Genomic DNA, 23,781 nt, shown 5'->3' with positions numbered 1-23,781 from the left:
AGCCCTTGGCCCCTCCCCAGCTACTTGGTCCCTCGGAACTACGGCTACCACAGTTCGCGGGTGGGGACAGCCTCTGCGTCTGCTTTTACCTCAAGTGTCCACGTTCACACCTCAACAGTCCCAGCTGCCACCACAAACACTCCCGGCACAGTGTCAGTGCCCTCCTGTTTGACAAGACAGGTTGACACCATTCAGGGCCCGTTCTGGCTCTGCCCCACACACACACCAGGGCCTGGGGCCGGCACTCACCCCTCTCATCAGACTGCAGCTGCGCCTCCAGGTCCTCAGGGGACACGTAGAACTCGGTCTCCTCGCCCTCGGGCGCCTTGGGCTTGCACTTGCCGCAGCAGCAGTTGAAGCAGCAGCACAGGCAGCAGCAGCAGTAGCAGCACGTGAGGAGGCCACAGAAGACAAAGAGGGCCTGGGGCAGAGAACAGGAGCGCTGGCACCACGGTCTCCGGGGACCCCAAGACCCCAGTGGGCAACTGGTACTCACCCCAGCCCACCCACCGTGAGCCTGCAGCTCGTGCAACAAGAGCAACAGAGGGTTCTCTTCCAGACCAAGAAGTATAAAGAAAGAACTTAAAACGCGAAGACAGGAGAGACAGAAAGAGATCAGTGGCTTCAAGAAAGGTAATTCTGAAGGTGGGAATGAGGGCTGGCTAGTAAACAGCAAGGATGGGCTGCCCACACACGGCTCAGAGCCAAGGAAGTAGTCACATGCTCTGACCTTACACGTGACAGAAGCTTTGAACGAATCAAGAAGAAACATTAAAAAATCAAACAACTGAATGACATGTCCAAAGTTTCTTAAGTTAGAGAGAATTCAAACAAGTCTTCCCTAATAACAAAAAAGACCTACCCACAGCATGATGAAACAGTGTGTTTCGTCTCTCTTTTTAAGAATGCACAGTGATTCATGAAAGAAAATATGTTGCTGCCACTGGCTCCACACTGATCTTGCTCTGTGCACCCTGGCTCGTTGCAGGCAGGCTGCAAGCTAGCTACAAACAGCAGGCAACGGAAACTTTTCCCCATATTCACAGGGATGAGGAAAGACTGCCCTATGCCAAAACCATTTCTCAAGAGTGCAGAGGATCTGAGAAGCGCGCGGACGCTGTGAGGTCTGAAACCCTACCGGCGCGAGCTGATCTCAGTGTGCTCTCGCTGCCGTCGAGCCGGCGGCCCTCACCTTGGCCCACCAACTGGAAAGCACGAAGTAGGTGTTCACGTTCTCCTCTCCGAACTGCTCGGCCACGTAGAGCCCGAGCGAGCCGTACTTGTCGTAGATGTTCCTTTTTGTGGCGTCCGTCAGGATGGCGTGGGCGTTGTTGATCTCCTTAAACTTGTCTGCGGCCTCCGGGTTATCGGGGTTCTTATCAGGGTGGTATTTCAAGGCAAGTTTCCTGCAAACCAAAGCCATTTCCTGGTCTCGCGTCTCACCTTCACCACCGATGCAGGGCACAGAGGGAGAGATGCTGACCCATTTACCACCTCGCTTCCAACTTTCCTCCGAATTCAAGAACGTCAGGGTCAGGAGAAATGTACAGCCACTTCAGGGTGAGCCTCCCAGCCCCGCCCATCCACAGACAAGAGTCCCAAGGGGAGAGCTGGCCTGGCAGAGGGGCCGGCTTGTGCACAGCCTGCAAGGGCCCACTCCTGGTGACCATCACAGCACAACAGCAACCCTACCGCTGACCTCTAGCGGCCTAGTGGCCAAACTGCACGTGTGGCAGATGTGGTGAGCCAGGAGGGCGTGATGAAGGCATTTAATATTCGTGTAATAATTCTACTATGCTAAGAGCACACAAGACCACTCGAAGTGTCTGGATTAATGACAACATCTGTCTCTTACCGCTTACTCAAGACACTGTACGTAAGGGTTAAGGCCTTCGAGGTCAAGCAGAAGGCTAGAGCAGGGCGAGGACATGCTGCCGTCACTGTGTCAACGGCGTCCTGAGCCCCTTGCTCGGCAGGCTCAGACCTGCTTCCCTGTGAACTGTCTGCTCCAGAGCCAGCAGTTCGTGTTATCTCCAAAGTGCTGTTTTTTGCTGCCAAGAAAACACTAATATAACAATTTTAAGCTATAAGGGGACACACTAGCCATACAAAGATGCAATGGAACTGTGACAGTTAAATACAGACTTGGCCAGGAAAACCCACATGCAGTGGTTCTTGGTAAATGCAGATCAAACCACACAGGTGCCAGAGTCCTGGGAGTCTGGCCTCTTACCGATAGGACTTTTTAATGTCATCCGAGGTTGCATTCTTGTCCAGCCCGAGAACATGGTACAGTGATTCTCCAGAGGTAGAGAGTGAGCGCTGTCTCTGATCTGCCATGGTAGGCTAATCTACAAGAAAATGCAAAGAAAACACAAAAAGTACAGATAAAAACTCCAAGCGCAGGGCCGGCCCCATGGCCGAGTGGTTAGGTTCACACACTCCACTTCAGGGGCCCAGGGTTTCACCGGTTGGGATCCTGGGCGCGGACATGGCACCACTCAACAGGCCATGCTGAGGGGACATCCCACACGCCACAACTAGAAGGACCCACAACCAAAAATACACAACTCTGTACTGGGGAGATTTGGGGAGAAAAAGGAAAAATAAAATCTTAAAATCAAACAAAACAAAGCACAGAGCTGACAGACTTTACTCCGTATGACTATTTTAAGCAAAAAATCACAAACTATTCCTGGGGGTCATAATGCCACAGAAAGAACACACTCAGCTACAGCAGAAAGGAGGGTGGAGTGGCCCCACAACGGGGGCAAAGGGCAAAGCCTCTAATTGTGAGTGTGGAGTGCTACAATGTCGCTACTCTAAGTAGACTGTAAAAAATTATGTTTACTGTAATCCCTAGAGCCACCTCTAAGTTAAAAAGTGAAAAGAAAAAGGAAAAGGAAACTCTTTGGACTAAAACCTCCAATTAAAGGAAGAGACTGTCAGAACGGATAAAAGTGCAGGACCCAAGAGCCTCAAAACCCACGGAGCCAGCACTGACAGGATTTAGGGAGAGGCAGACAGCTCCACAGAGACAGACCTTCAACTCCCCTTTCAGCAACCGACAGGAGAGACAAAACACCAGGAAACACAGTGATGATCTAAATAACACTGTCAGTCACCACAGCCCAAGCAGCCTTCGTGCGACCCCGAGACCTGTGAGCACACGCTGTTCAAAGTCACCACGACACACACATGCTGGGCCTAAAACAAGTTCCAATCCCTCTCAATGGACCGCAGCCATACACAGTACGTTCCCTGACCTTAAGAGAATTAGAAACCCAGCAGTAAGTACCTAGAGAAACCTCAAGTATTTAATATTAAACAATACACTCCTAAATAACACGTAGCTCAGAGGAAAGTCACAAGGGAAATTAGAGAATATTTTGAATTAAATAATAACAAAATACAACACATTAATCAAGACCTAAGGTCCAAACCTCATGAAACTAGAAAACAACAAAGCCAAAAGAAACGGAAGGAAGGAAATAATACAGAGCAGAAAGCAACAGAATAGAAAACAGATAAACAATAGAAAAATTTAACAAAGCCAAAAGTTGGCTCTTTGAAAACAACAACAAAATTGATAAACAGGCCAGACTGATGAAAGAAAGAAAGAAACAAATGAATCAGCCACATGAGGGATAAAAGAAAGAAGGGTTATCACTACAGACCCTACAGGCGTGAAAAGATAAAAAGAGAAGGTCACAGATAATTTTATGCCAAGAAATTAGATGAAATGGACAGATGCTTTGAAAATTACAATTTACTAAAATTAACACAGGATCAAACAGAAAATCTGAATAGCCCTATATCCATTAATACAATTGAATCTGTAATAGAAAACTTTTCCAAAGACAATTCCAGGCCCAGATGGTTTTTCTACCAAATATTCAAGGAAGAAATGACATCAATCTTAGACAAACTTTTCCAAAAACAGAGGAGGGGCCTCTTCCCAACTTGTTTTGGAGGCCAGCACGACCCTGCCACCCAAACCTGACAAAGACATTACGAAAAAATCCTTCACAAACACAGATGCAAAAATCCTTAGCAAAACACTAGCAAACTGAATCCAACAATATACAAAAAGTTATATACCTCAAGTTCAAGTAGAAATTATGCCAGGAATGCAAGCTTGAGTTAACATTTCAAAATAAATCAATGTAATTCATTAGATTAAGAGGACAAATGAGATAAACCACATGATCATCTCAATAGATTCATAAAAGTATTTGGTAAAATTCAACACCAATTCATGATTTTAAAAACTGTTGGCATATTGAGAACAGAAGGGAACTTCCTCAGTCTGATAAAGGACCTGCAAACAAAACCCTACAACCGACATGCTTAGCAGTGAAATACTGAACACTTTTCTCTTAAGATTAAACATGACGAGGATGCCTGCTCTTATATCACTTCTACTCAACACTGTTTTAGGACCCTAAACACTGCAATAAGGAAAAAAATAAATAGAAAGACATAAAACTATCCCCATTCACAGATGACTTGGAAAATCCTAAAGGACCTACAAAAAAATGAGCAGAACTAGATCACAGGATACAAGTTTAATACTGAAAACAATCAACTGTATTTTTATTTTAGAGCAGTAAACAATTGGAAAATCTCATTATACATAAATTTCCTTCTCAGCAGCATCCAAAATTATTTAGGAGTAAAATCTAACAAGACATACAAGACCTCTACAATGACAACTACATATTGCTGAGAGAAATAAAAGGCAATCTAAAAAAATGGACATTTACCATGCTCATAGATTAGAAGACGCAGTATTGTTAAGATGTCAGTTCTCTCCAGATTGATCTATAGATTCGACACAATCTTAACTCTAATCCCAGCAGGCTTTTTTTGTAGAAATTTGCATGGAAATGCAACAGGTTTAGATTAGCCACAGCAACGTTAATAACAGGAACAAAGCTGGAGGATTTACCCAACCTGGTTCTAAGATGTACTGTAAACCTATGCTAATCAAGTCTGCTTGGTACTAGTGAACAGACAGACAGACCCACACTCACAGGCGAGCCACATGACGGGAGGAGATAGTCACATCACATACATCTGAAAAATAACTCATCCACAATCCATAAAGACCCCTCACACAACTCAATTATTAAGACAAATCAAATTTATAAAAATGGACAAAAGATTTGGACATTTCAAAAGATAAGATGGTCAATAGTACACGAAAAGATGCTCAACATCATTAGTCATTTAGAAATGCAAAATAAATGAGACACTACTACACATCTACTAGAACAGCTTACAATGCAAAGACCGACTATTTCACGTGTTGTAAGGACGTGCAGCAACGGACTCCCACCTATGCTGCAAATGGAAACTGGCACAATCCCTTTAGAAAAGTCTGATATACTTGAAAAAGTTAAACATACACTCACCAAATGACACAGCAATTCTGCTGCTAGGCATGGTACTTACCTACAAGAAATGAAAACATATGTCCACACAAAGACTTACAGACGAAAGTTCATACAGCTATATTCACAACAGCCAAAATTCGGAACCAACTCAAATGTCCACCAACAGGTAAATGGATAACGCAACAATGGGATGCTGCTCAGCACAAAGGGAACGGGCTGCCAGCACGCGACACGTGGTAACTCTCAAAGCATTTTGCTGAGTGAAGGGGCCAGACCTAAAAGAGAATATGAGAGTCCCATATATGAAAGTCCAGAAAATGCAGAGTACTCTACAGAAGGCTGATTGACGGCTGCCTGAATGTGGGGCAGGAGGAGATGGATTACGAAGGGGCTCAAGGAAACTTAGGAAAACTGTTTAGCGCACACCTACCACAAGGTCTGGCTGTTCCACCCCTGGGTGATTATCCAAGAGAAAAGACTGCATATTTTCACATAAAAACCTGTGCACAAATGTTCACAGTGGCTGTGTCTGTAACAGCCCCAAATGGGAATCAACTCAGATGTCCTTCAACTGGATGACTAAAAGACCGTGGTACATATATACTGCGTAACACCACTCAGCAAAAACAAAACCATTGATGCATGTAACAACTCGGATGAATCTCCAGGGAATTACACTGAGCAGATAAAAGCCAATCCCAAAAGCTTACATCCTTTATATAACATTTTTGAAATGGTAAAATGTTAGAAACGGCAGACAGACTGATGGTCACGGGTTAGGGAGGGGAGGGGAGCATGCCTCCACACGGGGTCCACGAGGGGCCCGTGCTACTGGCAACACTCAGGACCTTGATTCTGGCGGTGGAAATACAAACTCACACAGGTGATAAAAATGTAGAGAAGTTGAAACACACACACTTAAGGAAATGTAAAAATGGGGAAATCTGGGTAAGACGGGTGGATCATATCAACATTGGTACCCCAGTCATGATATGAACTACAGATCTACAAAGTATCAATGGGGAAACCAGGCAAAGAAAGGTGTTATTTCTTACATTATCTGAATTAAAACTGGAATTAACAGCTAATTGTTGGACCAATTCAAGGCTACCTGGTTGGTTTAGACCATTAAAATAACGTTTAACTAGAGATAACACAGCGTATTGGTACCAGCAGCAAAGGCCAGATCTAAACCAACCAGAAACCATAAAACACTGGAAGGAGAGACTTCAGATGTGATCTCGCCTAATTCCCTCACCTTACAGAAGATCAAAGGGAAGCCCAGAGACAGGAAATGGTTTATCAAAATTTACACATAATTAGTAACAGGAGCAGGCCCGGACGCCCGCCTATTTTTTTGAGGAAGATTAGCCCTGAGCTAACTTCTGCTGCCAATCCTCCTCTTTTTGCTGAGGAAGAATGGCCCTGAGCTAACATCTGCTGCCAATCCTCCTCTTTTTGCTGAGGAAGAATGGCCCTGAGCTAATGTCCATGCCCATTTTCCTCTACTTTATATGTAGGATGCCTACCACAGCATGGCTGCCAAGCGGTGCCACGTCCGCACCCGGGATCTGAACTGGCGAACCCCGGGCCGCTGAAGCAGAACATGCACACTTAACCCCTGAGCCACCGGGCCGGCCCCAAGGCCCCGCCTAACTTTAAACTCAGGGATAGACTGCACTGAGAAACACCTGCTGGCCCACTCCTCACTTAAGGCTGACCACCAAGGAAGAGCTGTGTCATCAGCAACACAAAGGCGCGTGTCTACAGCTGCAGCCACCGCTCAGTTACAAACAGAATCAACTACCTGTCCAGTAAACACCTGCAGTGAGGTTCACAGTGATGCCCCTAAGAGGGGGTTCCACCATCTCGCCACCATTTCTGCATCTGGCGAAGAGACCAGTGGATGGGCCAAAGCCCAGGAGTCGCCCAGCTCCATCACTCACTTGCATCTAGTAACTACCTGGGGTCAACCATCTGAAAAACGAGGGGATGGACACAATTTCTAAACGCATTACTGATCTAACAATCTAGTCTGATTACAGGCTACTACTGAAAAATAAGTTGATGTATTCATAAGCACCAAAACTCAGAAGCAACCAAGATGTCTTCCAGTAGGTGGATGGATAAACGAACTGGGGTACACGCACACAACGGACTATGACTGAGTGATGAGACAAAATGGGAGATCAAGCCATGAAAAGGCCATACACTGCATGATTCCAAGCATACAGCATTCTGGAAAAGGCACAAGTACGGGGACAGTAAAGAGATCAGCGACTACCAGGGGTTAGGGGAGAGGGAGTGGTGAAAAGGCAGAGCAGAGAGGGCTTTTAGGGGGATGAAACCCTTCTGCAAGATACCACACTGGTGGATGCGTGTCCTTGTACATTTGCCAAAACCCACAGAAGGCGCAACACCAAGATGAAACCTAATGTAAACTATGACTTTAGTTAATAAGGTATCAATACTGGATCATTAAGTGTAACAACATACCACAATACAAGATGTTCATAAGACCGGCAACTGTGGCGTTGGAGGGAAGAACACAGGAACTCTGGACATTCTGCTCAATTTTTCTATAAACCTAAAACAATTCTAAAAAAATAGTCTATCAATTAAAAAATAAAACACAAAAAATAGTTGATGATCCCAGAGGAAAAGGAGCAAACTTTCAAGTTTTGGTATCCTCAGAGATTGAAGGCTATTATTTCTATAAAATTAACATAAGCTGTGGAGGGGGCCAGCATGGTGGTTAAGTTCGTGTACTGCGCTTCAGTAGCCTGGGGTTCACAGGTTTGCATCCTGGGAGTGGAGCTACACACTCATCAAGCCACGCTGTGGTGATGATCCACATACAAAACATAGAGGAAGACTGGCACAGCTGTTAGCTCAGGAACAATCTTCCTCACCAAAAAAAAAAATAAAATAAGCTGCGGAGAAGAAGGAGCACACAAGGATGCGACGGTCCTTGGAAGTCACCACCTGAGCAGCAGAGCTGTAAACCAAGCAGATGGGCACAATAATGCACTGAAAAGGCTGAAGGCCGAAGCACAGAGAAGACACAGTGCAGGACGTATCTTAAGAGAACCAGCACAAAAAAAACAGAACAGATGAAAAAATCTGTTTAGCAGGAATTCAAAAGGCAAAGAATACAGCCAACTGAGACAAAAGTAAATTAGAAACAATAAATAAAACTAGAGCCGAAAGAAAACACACATGTGCAAACATGAGGCCCCATCAAGCCCCAAGGCCACACACAAACATCCTGCTCAAAACCAAGAATCTCCCAAAGCAAAACAGTTTCAAATCATAAAGAGAAAAGATTTTCAGCCTAGAATTCTACTACCAACCAAATTCTGGGTCAAGAGAATACATAAACGCAAAAGTCTAGAAGGACTGCTCATGCACTCTAAATGAAACATGAGGGGCTGCTTCAACAAAATGAGGAAGGAAATCATGAAAGCAGAAACATGTGACTAAAAAGGTGGTGTGTGGGCATGCAGCAGCAGAAGGGCGGGCAGCAAGAGCCAAGAGGAGCCACTCACAACCCTGCGGGCGGCAGGCGCTTACACTCCTTCCCGTGCCTAATTACAACACACAATGCAAATGGTAAGATGACTCTCACAATGGAGAGGAGCGTGCAGGTGTGGATGGCCAGAATGTGCCAGGCCCCTCGACTCCCTCCAGGGACCCCTTGACTGCAGGACTGGGTTCCCTCACAGGGCAGTCCAAGGGGCCGCCACTGCCCTTGCCCCCACAGCCTCACGAGGCAGGAGCTACGGCAATGATACCACAGGGGAAGAGAGGGAAGCAGACAGGTGAAGTCAGGATGTGAACCCAAACCGAAGGGCACTGCCTCTTGGCATAGGGACACCAGGAAAGCCACCTTGTCCCCAAGCCTAAGGGATGGTGATGTGTTGCTGAGGGCAGAAAATAAAACAGGTCTCAGAGGCACCTGAGGGATTATGGGTTTCGGAATCAGGATGAGGGGATTCTAAGCCCAGTCCTGGAAGCTCCTTGCCGTGTAACCGGGATGAGCCCCACAGGGCTCAGTCTTCCTCACCTGCGGGGGGAACAAAGACATGAACCTCAGGGCTGGGCTGGCACAGAGCCAGCAGACCATGGGTAAGAAGCAGGCTTTTCACTGATGCTGATCAAGTAGCATGTTCTAGTCCACTCTCCATTACTAAGTATTTTATCCATTTACTCTGTAACAGAAGTACCACAGCATAGTCAGCTTTAACTACTACCCATTAAGTAATTTTTTTGGTCCTCAGGAACTGTTCCAGAAAACACAAATTTAACAAAGTATTTTCTATTCTCAGTTACTCAGTGACTGCTAAATAGTTGGTTTCTAGACCCCATCCACAGCAAAATATCAATAATTAATACTTTTACGTCTGTTCTTTAAAAGTAATTGACTATATCTAAGTTACTACTAGATGTCTTAGACATAGTCAATTACTTACATTAAGTAGTCAGCTACTTAATGTGACTGAAGAGAATTTGCATTTTAACTTTTCCATTTTAAATTATGACTCAGGGGCAGGCCCCTCGGCTCAGTGCTTAAGTTTTCGCGATACGCTGCAGCAGCCCAGGGTCTCACCGGTGTGGATCCTGGGCGCAGACACGGCACCGCTCGTCAGGCTATGCTGAGGTGGTGTCCCACATGCCACAACTAGAAGGACCCACAGCTTAAAAAATATACAATTATATACTGGGGGGATTTGGGGAGAAAAAGCAGGGAAAAAAAAAGAAGATTGGCAACAGTTGCTAGCTCAGGTGCCAATCTTAAAAAAAAAATTGATTCAAACCACTTGAAGTCAGTGAGTGTGCAAGACAGCACAGACATCACTGCAGCGAATGCCAAAACTTCCTCATCTCAGATAGAGCCAGCCTGAGAAAAATCAATAGACACCTGGTTTAGCTACTAGGTAAGCTGATCATTTTGGTTCATTATCTGCTTCTTAACAGGTACAGACCATAGACTTTAAAACTTTAGAATTAATTTTCCTAGTTTCAACGAATTGCCAGTAACTATATCCAAACTTTAAAGGCTATTTTTTACTTTTTATTGAGATGATAGTTTACAACCTCGTGAAATCTCAGTTGCACATTATTGTTTGTCAGTGGTGTTGTAGGTGCACCACTTCACCCTTTGTGCCCACGCCCCACCACCCCTTCCCCCTGGTAACCACTAATCTGTTCTCTTTGTCTACATGTTTAACTTCCACATATGAGTGGAGTCATACAGAGATTGTCTTTCTCTACCTGGCTTATTTCACTTAACATAATACCCTCAAGGTCCATCCATGTTGTTGTGAATGGGACGATTTTATCCTTTAAAGGCTAATTTTGATAAACAAAAACACATCTCCTCAAACCAGAGATTAAAAAACAAAGTTATGTATCCTAAGCCATTTGTGACTAGCAGTGTTCTCTTTCTTGTAACTCCAGGAGCATCAATCTGTAATACTTAGCACCAGAACATTAGCAGAATAATATCTGCACATTTCTGACCCAATAATGCTATAATCAGGTTAAGTTCTCCACAGACAGAGGAACAGACTAATGTTCACATGGATGCGAGAACTTACGGAACAAGGAGCTTCTAGAAAAAAGCACTTGGTGACAAAGTCCAGCCAGTGGAGACAAAACACAGAGAAGGTAGTCAGAAATGGAGACCAGGGCAGCAGGTCTGCAGCAGGCATCGCACCCGCAGAAATCCAAGAAAGAGACTCAAAGTGGTGGGAGCCATGGCGATAAATTCGATATAAACATCACAAACCTAAAATGACAGTCAGGAGGCAAGTGGGGAAAGTGTGTGGAGTTCTGCATCGGCCCCCGCAGGGGTACAAACCCTGGTGCCACGGACGGCATCCGTCCTTAAGGGCGTGAGTTTGCTTGTGGTGCGGGAGCAGCAACTCCACGAGTATGATGTCTATTTTCTGTTTGCCAAATTCAAGGAAAAGTGAAACAAATGCTTTTTTATTTAAAAGACTTTGCAAATATCTTTGAAAGGTAAGTATCTGGTAATCTGGTTGTTTCTGGAAAGAACTAGGGAGCAGAGGTTAAAAGACTTATTCTTTGTTGTATACCATTTCTTTACCTATTTCTATACTATCACTTGATTTTTTAATTTAATTTAATTTAATTTAATTTGGTGAGGAAGATTGGCCCTGAGCTAAGATTCATGCCGATCTTCCTCTATTTTATATGTGGGTTGCCACCACAGCATGGCTTGACAAGCTATGTGTAGGTCTGAGCCCAGAATCTGAACCCATGAAATGAGGCCACTGAAGCAGAGTGAGCAAACTTAACCACTACACCACGGGGTCAGCCCCCACTTGACGTTTTTCATCATATTCTTCTCCATGCTTTTCTGTATTATTTGAATTTTTTATAAACTTATGTATCATTTTTATAAAAACTACAAAGTTGCCATTCTAAGAGAATGGGCAGCCACAAGGCCTCGCCTAACAGTGCTTCCAGGTGTGTCTGCCTGTCCTAGAAGGCTACTTCTTACGAGCTTTACTAAGCACCTGTCTGTGACGTCAGTGGCTGGGCTGTAAGGGGTACTGAGAACCCCAGTCCACCTAGCCAACAATGTCCCCTTAACCCCAGGGGTCTGGAGCTCACCCCCACATGCTCACTTCCCTCTTGCAATCAGAGAATCTCCAAAAACAGTCCCGACAGAGCCCTTGTCATCAGAGCTCAAGAGAAAGCTGTTTATTTGGGGTCTGTTTTGGCCACTCGCCAATCAAAGGGACCTAGATGGAGGGTCCAGTCAACCAGGGTCTAGTCAACCCCAAATTTTCCTAAGAACCAGCAAACATCCTAACGTGGACTCCCTCCCAATCCAATTTCAAATCATTCGGAGTTTTCTGACGTCACAGTGAGAGTGAGACACGAACCTTCCTTACACTTTAATGAAATAACTGACAGCCCAGTGATGACCTGCACAGCTCAAGCCTAATTTAATTACATCAAAGTTAAACACCAGAGAAGAGCAAGCTGGGTACACAACCTCTGCCACTTAGGCTTCCTTCGGTGCTGTGCCTCAAAGGATTATTTACTCCAGAGCAGGGGCTGGCAAGCTTGTCTGCGAAGGGCAAGACAGTAAACTTCTCAGTCTTACAGGCCGTCTGGTCCCCGCCGCCAGGTTCCCCATTCTCAGCTCTGCATGTGAAGCACAGAGGCACACAACATGTAAAGAACGGGCAAGCTGGGCTCCAGTGAGGCCTGGCCTAACCCCAGAACTGGGCAGAACCTCTGCCTCAAGGCCAAGTAACGGCTCTCTCGTGAGTTATTTAAGGGAAGTTGGGGAGTTAGGTCTTGCAGACGGTCACGTATGTTCACGTACTGTGGACAACCGTAAGCTGAGTTACTGTGACACTTTCTTAGTCCTCAAAGCTAACTTTGCACAAATACAAAACAAAGATGCAGGCACACACCATTACTAAGGAAATGTCTTGAATACACATTTTCAATCAATCAAGACGGCAAAATTCAAAGAAATCTGTTGCAACACAAAGCAATTAGGCCAGACAGTAGCAAGAGTGCCCACTTGTTTACATAAAACCCCTGGGAAATCTGTGAGAGAGAATGGCAGTTTTAACAGAAATCACGCCAGAGTGCTCAATGTTATCCCTCATTAGTTCATGCTCCTTACTTTCAAGATTTTATTTTTCCTTCTTGTCCCCAAAGCCCCCGGGTACATAGTTGTATATATTTTTAGTTATGGGTCCTTCTAGTTGTGGCATGTGGGATGCCACCTCAGCATGGCTTGATGAGCGGTGCCATGTCCGCGCCCAGGATCCGAACTGGCGAAACCCTGGGCCGCCAAAGCGGAGCGAGTGAACTTAACCACTCGAGCCAGGGGCCGGCCCCAATTCTCCTTACATAACAATTTACGCACTATTTTCTCTGGCAACATACCTGGAAACAAGCATGCAGCAAGTGGGAAAATTTGAATCAGAAGACAAATTCACAGGTCAGGAAACAGATGCTACTGCAAAGCAGCAGTTGCTCCGACACTGTGTGAGAAGGGCCTTGGCGAGCACAGCACCTTCTGCCGGGAGCTGTGACCTGCTGCGTCACCGGCCAGGCCTCCGGGTCCTCAACACACTGCTTGGGACACCCACACTGCTAGACGTTTGGACGGGCAGAGGAAGGGTACTTCAAACAATAAACCACTGGAGACCACGACAGCTCACACAACAGACATGCTGACCCTCCCAATCACAAAGCCTCAACATATCCTGGGGGTTTTCCAACTGGAATTTTAATTAAACTTATTAAATTATGTAATATGGAACAACTACCCTTGTAATATTTTCATACCAAAGAACATAAAAACGAGATCCCCTAGTCTGCATACGCTTCTCCAGTGGAGAGGGCACTGATGGCTTCAGGGACAAAGTGCTCCTGAGGAGGACGCCCTGCCAGTCTGTCCACTACCGCCAACAGCTGTGCATCACGACCAGCGACAGTGCAAGACCACACCTAAGGAATAAGAGGACTTTCATGGAGTTTGCTAGGGCTTCAGTGCCTCTCACTCCGTTCAAGAGACACAAGTTTGTCTCATGCAGCATTTACCATTCTTCACGATCACTTATGCAAAAAATATTTACTGAGCCCTCCCACATGCCAGGTGCTGGGAACACCTTTATGAGCAGGGGACATGACCCTATGCTAGGGAGGGAGTCTAATGAACGCAGACACCTGAAATCAGTGTGAACACAGTTCACAGTCTTATGGGAATAAGCAAGACAGGGAGCTTATGTTTTAGGATCATTCTGGTTGCAAGATATAGAATTAATATGAAGAAAACCATGCCTAGGCACATCACAGTCAAACTGCAGAAAACCAAAGATCAAGAGAGAATCTGGAAACTGTCTGTGAGAACTGACATGTTACCTAGGGAGCAATCACGTGAACTGCACCCTTCTCATCAGAGACCACGGAAACCAGAAGGCAGTGGGGCACATCTTTAAAGTGCTGAAAGAAAAAACCTGTCAAACCAGAATTCTATTTCAAGCAAAAACATCCCTTGGAAACAAAGATGAAATAAAGACATTTTCAGATAACAGACACACAGAGACCAAGAGAACCCAGCACAGAGACCTAAACTAAAGACACGCCAAAGACAGTCATTTGGGCTGAAGGGAGACCACCCAGGCAGGGGCTGGAATCTTCAGGAGGGAACGAAGGCCCTTAGAAATGCGAGCTGTTGAGGTAAAAGACACTTTTTTCCTTGTTTTTAAAAATACAGAGGACTGTTGAAAGCAAAAAGGCTGTGGGTTCATAATGTGGGTAAGACATAACACATAGGACATCTACGCCTAGCGGAGAAGGGGGAGGAGGAACTCGCCTACGTGGCTTCAGTGGAGTGCGAGCGGAGAAGAGCAGCCACCACACGGCAACAGAGGGACCGCCGGTCTGTGGTCTATTCTACACGGGACACTGCTCACCAATAAAAAGGTGACACACTGACACAAGCAGTGAAAGAGACGAACCGCACAGCTTGGGTTAAGCAAGTAAGCTAGATACAAAATGATTCCATTTACACAAAGGTTAAGAACAGGAAAAACAATGAATTGTGACATAAATCAGAAAAGTGATTGTTTAAAGGCAGTGAAGGGAATCTTCCAGGGTGACAGAAATATTCTATAACTGCAATAGTGATCTCACAAGTGTGAACACACCAAATCTCACTGAAACTTACACAGTTAAGATCTGTGCACTTCACCGTCAATTTCACCTGCATTCAAAAAAGAAAGCAGCTGTTGTAATTAAGGTTATTTGTTCGCAAAGCAAATTAGATACTAGAGAAAATCAAATGAAACATAAAATCCTCCAATCTTCTAGAACAGGCTGCCTATTTTTACAAACTTTCACTGGAACACAGTCATACCCCTTTACCCCTGTAAGTCAGTGGCTGCTCTCAACAGATACCGTATAACCATAACGCCTAAAATACTCACTGTCTGGCCCTTTAAGAAAAAAAGTAGCTGCTATAAACATTATTCAAATTGGTATTTTATATTTAGAGTCGAAGATGAAATAAATGCTGTCCAAGCACAGAAATTATTAAATTTAAATTTCAACACCGTTTTCATACACATTTCAAAAGTGAGCATTCTAGTTAGAAGCTAAACATTGCCAGGCAATACGCATCTTTAAAAGTTTCAGGTTCAGGTAGAACACAGTCTTATAACCAAAAGAAGGAATGAAGTTTTCTGGGGTTTTTTAATCATTAAAATCAACTTTTGAAAAAAGTTATTGTCTTAATACTTTATTTCCCTAATTTTCTATAATGAGCAAGTATACTTCAATGATAGAAGAAACAAACATTTTTCCAATACAGGAAAAGAGATCATCTTAAAAATGTTAGCCTACAAGTGATAAACTGAAGAAAGAATACTCAGTATGCACCTGGTTATGTTCCAGTTTCCTTGTCGCCTGCCTCCTGCTCCCTCTTCTTTCCTTCCACTTCCCCAGCACCTGGCATCACGGGCTCCAAGTTCAAGGCCATAAACAGGCCCACAGAAGGGTCACGGGGAAACCAGGCATACCCGCCACCAGCCTGGAGGTCCTGTGATATCCCAGCTTTGCTAAGCTGGTGACTAGTCTTCAACTGGGTCTAATCCTTTCAGATGTCTTTATATTTCCTTGGGGTGATGAATTCAGGAGTTTACCACCTGGTGTTTGAAGTAGCACCTCACCATTTTGTTTATCCTAAAGCTGTTTTAATTAAATTTCAAAGGCACTCCTGAGACCCACGTTGAGATCTGGAGAGCAGCTGCATCCACCTGAGTATCATGTGCTGTGGCTCACAAACGGCCGCCACAGGGTCACTCCCAGGCTTCCTTCCAGGAAGGTTAAGTCCCAACCTTTAGGTGTTATCTTCTTCAGTAACATCCTATCTTTTCTTTTTTGAGGTAACACTGGTTTAAAATATGATATAGGGGCCAGCCCCATGGCTGAGTGGTTAAGTTCGCGCTCTGCTTCAGCGGCCCAGGATTTCACCAGTTGAAATACTGGGCGCGGACATGGCACCACTCATCAAGCCATGCTGAGGTGGTGTCCCACATGCCACAACTAGAAGGACCCCACAACTAAAAAAATACACAACTATGTACCTGGGGGCTTTGGGGAGAAAAAGGAAAAATAAAATCTTCCAAAAAAATTAATAAAATATGATATGAATTTCAGGTGTACATCATTATATTTCAATTTCTGTGTAGATTATATCATGTTCACCACCCAAAGGCTAATTACCATCCATCACCACACACACGGGCCTAGACACCCCCTCCACCCTCCTCGCTTCAACTCTGGTAACCACCAATCCAATCTCTGTGTCTATGTGTGTGTTTGTAGTTGTTTTTACCTTCCACTTATGAGTGAGATCATACAGTATCTGACTTTCTCTGACTTATTTCACTTCGCCCAATACCCTCAAGGTCCATCCATGTTGCTGCAAATGGCGAGAGTTCATCTTTTTAAGGCTGAGTAGTATTCCATTGTGTATATATACCACATCTTCTTTATCCATTCATCCCTTGATGGGCACCTAGGTTGCTTCCAAGTCTTGGCTATTGTGAATAAGGCTGCGATGAACATAGGGGTGCATGTATCTACATATTTGTGTTTTCATGTTCTTTGGATAAATACCCAGCAGTGGAATAGCTGGATCGTATGGTGGATTTATTCTTAATTTTTTTTTTTTTTAAAGATTTTATTTTTTCCTTTTTCTCCCCAAAGCCCCCGGTACATAGTTGTATATTCTTCGTTGTGGGTTCTTCTAGTTGTGGTATGTGGGATGCTGCCTCAGCGTGGTTTGATGAGCAGTGCCATGTCCACGCCCAGGATTCGAACCAACGAAACACTGGGCCGCCTGCAGCGGAGCGCGCGAACTTAACCACTCGGCCACGGGGCCAGCCCCTCTATTCTTAATTTTTTGAGGAATCTCCACACTGTTTTCCATAGTGGTTGCACCAGTTTGCACTCCCACCAGCAGTGTATGAGAGTTCCCTTTTCTCCATATCCTCTCCAACATTTCTTATTTCTTGTCTTGTTAATTATAGCCATTCTGATGGGCATGAGGTGATACCTCACTGTAGTTTTGATTTGCATCTCCCTAATAATTAGTGATACTGAACATCTTTTCTTGTGCCTGTCGTCTATTTGTCTATCCTCTTTGGAAAAATGTCTGTTCAGATCTTTTAATCTTTTTTAAATTGGGTTGTTAATTTTTTTGTTGCTGAGATGTATGAGTTCTTTATATATTTTGGATACAAACGCCTTACCACATATATGGTTTGCAAATATCTTCTCCCAAATATTAGGTTGTCTTTTCGTTTTGTTGATGGTTTCCTCTGCTGTGCAGAAGCCTTTTAGTCTGATGCAGTCCCATCTGTTTATTTTTTCTCTTGTTTCCCTTGCCTGGTCAGGCATGCTATTTAAAAATATGCTGCTAAGGGGCCAGCCTGGTGGTGCAGTGGTGAAGTTTGCACATTCTGCTTCTCAGCAGCCCAGGGTTTGCCAGTTCGGATCCCAGGTGTGGACGTGGCACTGCTTGGCAAAAGCCATGCTGTGGTAGGTGTCCCACGTATAAAGCAGAGGAAGATCAGCATGGATGTGAGCTCAGGGCCAGTCTTCCTCAGCAAAAAGAGGAGGATTGGCAGTAGTTAGCTCAGGGCTAATCTTCTTCTTCTTCAAAAAATGCTGCTAAGAGGGGCTGGCCCTGTGGCTGAGTGGTTAAGTTCGCGCGCTCCGCTGCAGGCGGCCCAGTGTTTCGTTAGTTCGAATCCTGGGCGCGGACATGGCACTGCTCATCAGACCACGCTGAGGCAGCGTCCCACATGCCACAACTAGAAGAACCCACAACGAAGAATACACAACTATGTACCGGGGGGCTTTGGGGAGAAAAAGGAAAAAATAAAATCTTTAAAAAAAAAAAAAAAAAAAAAACGCTGCTAAGATAGATGTCGAAGAGCGTACTGCCTGTTTTCTTCTAGGAGTTTTATGGTTTCAGGTCTTACCTTCAAGTCTTTACTCCATTCTGAGTTAATCTTTGTGCATGGTATGAGATAATGCTCTACTTTCACTCTTTTGTATGTGGCTGTCCAGTTTTCCCAGCACCATTTATTGAAGAGACTTTCCTTTCTCCATTGTATGTTCTTGGCTCCCTTGTCGAAAATTAGCTATTCATAGATGTGTGGGTTTATTTCTGGTCTCTCAATTCTGTTCCATTGATCTTTTTGTCTGTTTTTATGCCAGTACCACGTTGTTTTGATTACTACAGCTTTGTAGTATATTTTGAAATCGGGGAGTGTGATGCCTCCAGCTTTGTTCTTTTTTCTCAGGATTCCTTTGGCTATTCGGGAGCTTTTGTTGTTCCACATAAATTTTAGGATTCTTTCTTCTATTTCTGTGAAAAATGTCATTGGAACTTTGATAGGGATTACACTGAATCTGTAGACTGCTTTAAGGAGCATCGACATTTTAACTATGAATAACATTGTATCTTGAAAAATTTTGCGAATCTGTAGTGTATCCTGGTGGGAGCTGCTAGAAAGAGCGCCAGGCCCTTCTGCACCGCCAGCCAGACAAGACCACACACAGCAGGGGCAACCAGCTCGCCAAGCACAAGAGGAAGGGATCGGGTAAGATGGAGGGTTTCCTGAAGACACACGGTCTGCCCTCCCTCAGTGCTGCCAGATTCTGCTCCCATCACCACCCTACTCAGGTCCTTCCCCAACACCCCAGTGGCTGTAGCATCAAATCCCAGCTCCTTGGCCTGCCCTACAAGGCCCTTGTGGACGCAGGCCCTGTCCGCCACTAGCCTCTTCCCACAGCTACGCCCACTGGGCCTCATGGCCTGACACTGGGACCGCTTGCTCCCAGAAAAGGCAGTGCTGTCACACACAAGAACTGAGTCTCTCCTGCTATGTGGAGAGCTCCTAGTTAGACCTCTGAACCCTAGAGACACATCTCTGGCCCCGGGATACCTCTCCTGGCACTCACTCCACGCAGAGAGAGCAGAGCCTGGCATGTTCTGTGGAGTTGTCCTGGGCCTTGAGCCATGTGTTTGTGTCACTCATTTGTTCAACAAATGTTTATGAAGCACCCGCCACATGCCACGCTCTGATCTCAAAGCTGGGGATTTAGCAGCAAACAAAATGAACAAAACAGGCAAAAATTCCTGTCCTCTTGGGCCACATCTATGCTCTCTAGAAGACAAAAATCTTCAGGGAAAAGAGCTGTGCACTCTAACTCCTGCATTTCTAGGTGTAATTGCAGCATGCACTGTTTTAGAGTTGCTGCTGAATTCAACCTAGTACTGGGGGAAAACTCACATGCCAACTTTGGAAGGACAGATTTGAAAATATTTAAAAGGAAGACTATTTTTGTTCTATTTAATTATTTTATTATGTAATTTTATTATGTAATACTTGATACACAGAAACGGATATATGAAAAACATAAGTTATGCTGCATAGCGATAAAATAAACACCACGATCTCATCCTTCAATTTACTTTTACTTAAAAATTTTTAAATTTTTCCTTCTTCTCCCCAAATCCCCCCAGTACATAGTTGTATATTTTTAGTTGAGGGTCCTTCTAGTTGTGGCATGTGGGATGCCGCCTCAAAATGGCTTGATGAGTGGTGCTAGGTCCACACCCAGGATCTGAACTGGCGAAACCCTGGGTCTTAGAAGTAAGAGTGTCGAACTTACTCAAACTTGGCCACAGGGCTGGCCCACCCTCCTTCAATTTAAAAACGAGAAAATTACCAATAACCCATGAAGCTTGTGTTCTCCCCATATACATTATCCTGAACTGATGTTTATTACTCTCTTGCTTTAATAAGATTACCTCATACGGTTCTCCCTTAACAGTATTTACTTTTAATTTTTTGAGCTTAACAAAATGGTCCAACACTGTATGCAGCCTTCTGTGTCTTGCTTTTGAAACTCAGTATGTTTCTAAGATCCATCCATGTTGCTGGATGTAGCTATAATTCATTCATTTCCAGTACTGGACAAATTCCATTTTGTGAACAGAGCACAACTTATCCAGCCTGGACTGAGGATGCCTGGGCCATTCTGCTGTTGCAGAGCTGCTCTGCTCACTCCGAGCAGGTCCTGGCAGGCACACTTCTCTAGGGCAGTGCTCCTCACACTTAGTGGGTAGGGCAGAAGTTGACAGCAAGATTTAAACTGTTTTAGCAACAGCAAACAAGCACAAGAGAAGATACTCAACATCTTTACTTATTTGAGGAATGCAAATTAAAACTGCAATGAGCAACCACTACACACCTATTAGGATGGCTTAAAAAAATAAACCAATAACACCAAGTGCCAGTGAGGATGAACAATGACTAGAACCCTCACACTGCACGTGGGACACAAAATGGGGCAGCCACTGTAGAAAACAGTTTTCACGTTTCTGATAAAGTTAAAAATAGATTTATCATACGACCCTGCAATCCCACTCAAGGATTTACCCAAGAGAAACGGAAACTGGTGTTCACACAGAAAACGTGTGCACGAACATTTATAGTCACCAAATCCAGAAACAACACATACGTCCTAGTGAATGGATAACAAACTGGAAAACTGGAGCATCCACACACATGGGACACACTCAGTAGTAAAAAGGAAGGAGGCATTTCCCACACAACTTGGATGACTCCTAAACATCATGCTGAGTGAGAGAGGTCAGTCTCAAAAGCTACACACTGGATAACTCCATAGACAGTCGTCCCCCTCATCCCCAGGGGACACGTTCCAAGACCCCAGTGGATGCCTGAAACCGTGGACAGTACTGACCCCTATATATACTGTTTTTTTTTCAATACATACATACCTATGACAAAGTTTAATATATGAATTAGGCACAGGAACAGATTAACAACAATAACTAATAATAAGTAGAACAATTATAAAGATATACTGCCATAGAAGTTACTGAGATCTTAGCAACCTCAGCATACGAATTTTTCTTTCCTTATTAAGTCGAGAACTTTCACCTTTTCACTTAAAAGAAGCACTTTACGGCTTCTCTTTGGCGTATCCCAGTTGCCAGCATCACCACTCTTGCGCTTTGGAGGCATTACGACATAAAATAAGGGTCACTTGAACACAAGCCCTGCGATGCCACAGCGCTCAACCTGATAACTGAGGCGGCTACTCCGTGACTAATGGGTGGGCGGCGTGTACAGGTGGACCCTCTGCACAGAGGGATGGTTCCCGGAGGGCTGGGGCGAGACTTCATCATGCTACTCAGAATGGGGTGCAATTTAAGACTTATGAATTATTTCTGGAATTTTCCGTGTAATATTTTCAGACTGCCGTTGACGGCTGGTAACTGAAACCGTGGAGAAGGGGAGACTACTGTATATGACATTCTTGAAAAGACAGAACTATATTGACAGAGAGCAGAAGAGGAGATGCCAGGGGCTGGGAGAGGGTATTGACAGAATGCTCCATATCCCGAGTAGGGTGACGGTATTACATACAACTCAGAGAACCGCACATCAAAAAAGGTCAATTTTACTGTATGTTTATTTAAAAAATAAAAGAAGAAAATAATCTGAGCTTGCATTTTATACGTTTCATTTGTGATTTATTTTTCTAGTTATTTTCACTGTAGTTTACAAAAGTATCATCAGTCCATGACAGATAGGAAATTTAATAAAATAAAACCTGGTCCTTTCCCACAAGCAGTTTAGGAAGAACTGCTGTAGGATGTGCACCTAAAGGTGGAAGTTCAGGGTCCCGGAGCGCGGGTAGGCGCACTGCACCAACACGTGCTCCCTGCTGCTCTCACCTCTGCGCTGCCTGGGTGCCAGGCCTCCCAGGAGTGCTCATCCACTGGGCAGAGTGGCACCTCACGCCGCCTGAACCCTCAACGTGGGGACTGCTGACGGAGAGAGCCTGATGGGTGTGGGCAGTGCCACTGTGCAGGGTGCATGCTCGCACCACTTCTCTGCTGCCCCAGCGGGCGGAGGAGCTGCTGACACATCCAGGACCAAGCCTCCACGGGTTATAAAGGCTACCAGTATCTTCTCCTAGTTCATACTTCTTTTTACTTATTATGCTATTTTCTGACGAACGTAAGTTCTTAAATCCTTCTACTGTGGTAAAAACAAAATTTACCGTCTTAACCATTTTTAAGTGTGCAGTTAGTAGCGTTAACAATATGCACACTGTTGTGAAACAGATGTCTCACAAGTTCTTTTTTTTTTTTTTAGATTGGCACCTGAGCTAACAACTGTTGCCAGTCTTTTTTTCTGCTTTTTCTCCCCAAATCCCCCCAGTACCCAGTTGTATATTTTAGCTGTGGGTCCTTCTGGCTGTGGCATGTGGAACGCCACCTCAGCATGGCCTGACAAGCGATGCCATGTCCACACCCAGGATCTGAACCTGCAAAACCCCAGGCTGCCAAAGCGGAGCGCGCGAACCCAACCACTTGGCCACGGGGCTGGCCCCAGAAGTTCTTAATTTTTAAGTAATTGAACATATCAACTCTTTGTGAATTTAATCTACCTTTTTTTTCCTTTTTTGTTCAATAAATCCTTCTCAATCCCGAGGTCAAAAGTAAATTCTCCTACCCCTTTTTCGGCAGTTTTGTCACTCACAGGTCATCTGCCGCATCTGGAGGTGCTCTGGGCACGGCATGGGCACAGACCAGCTACAACTGTCTGAGTGATGCCCAGGGCCCCAAGTTCCAGGAGCCCCACAGAAGGGCCTGTCTTTCCCTGGGACCTGCAGGGTGCCTCTAGCTTGTTACAAACTTCCACGTGACGTCTCTTTGGGGGCTCTCTGTTTTGTTCCATTCTCAGCATACTTTATTCAAAAACCTTCAAAATAATCGGAGGCAATCTCAAAAATTTTTACAAAAGCTACAAATTCTTTGGTATTTCTACACACGCTATTAGATACTACTACTTAAACAACTGTGTTTTAATATAAGCATCCACTATGAAGACATGGAGGGTGTTACAGGCATTTACAACGGAGGCTCGTGAGCCGCACTCCTCGGGGTGCAGAGGCTTGCTCCCTTGTCCCCTGGGTCCAGGCTTTATGGCCTGAAGTCTGGGTGGTGCCATTCAGCAATGGAGCTGTGAGGCCGCGTGAAGGTCACGCCAAGGGCTTTTGTCTCTGGTGACGCTCCCCCAAGATGCAGAGGCCTCTAGGCTGCCACGTGGTGCCCTCTAGCCTCCCTGCCACTGTGGGTCATCCCAGGGATGGGGCTGGACAGGGAGCCTTGGCAGCCACTGTCTGTCCAGAGCAGGAAGACAGGAAACCCAGAGGAAAGTTCCAGGCCACAAGGACAGGCAGTCTGGAAACAGAGAAGCTAAGA

General features: G+C 44.9%; 1 protein-coding gene across 8 annotated transcripts in view; it reads right to left on the bottom strand.

Moving 5' to 3' along the window:
* The window catches only part of DNAJC5 (DnaJ heat shock protein family (Hsp40) member C5), a 38,928-nt gene that overhangs the window by 4,052 nt on the left and 11,095 nt on the right, over window positions 1-23,781 (bottom strand). Inside the window, exons 2-6 of one of the 8 annotated variants that reach the window (XR_011494740.1) lie at window positions 5,458-5,674; window positions 2,234-2,351; window positions 1,193-1,406; window positions 250-421; window positions 90-164 (exon numbers count right to left, since the gene is read on the bottom strand). Coding sequence is in view for 5 of the 8 variants with exons in the window: in XM_044747837.2 (XP_044603772.1) it covers window positions 250-421; window positions 1,193-1,406; window positions 2,234-2,340 (493 nt within the window). In the remaining 3 variants the exon portion in view is untranslated. Of the gene's footprint in view, window positions 1-89; window positions 165-249; window positions 422-1,192; window positions 1,407-2,233; window positions 2,352-5,417; window positions 5,675-13,745; window positions 13,903-15,129; window positions 15,166-23,781 lie in introns of those variants that run through there. The other 7 variants (XR_011494739.1, XR_006513758.2, XM_044747837.2 and 4 more) reach the window with 7 other exon arrangements.

The sequence above is a fragment of the Equus asinus genome, chromosome 15, assembly GCF_041296235.1.
Source record: "Equus asinus isolate D_3611 breed Donkey chromosome 15, EquAss-T2T_v2, whole genome shotgun sequence".
Taxonomy (NCBI): domain Eukaryota; kingdom Metazoa; phylum Chordata; class Mammalia; order Perissodactyla; family Equidae; genus Equus; species Equus asinus.
The sequence above is the reverse complement of the archived record's forward strand: the minus strand, read 5'-3'. Positions and strand labels throughout refer to the sequence as shown.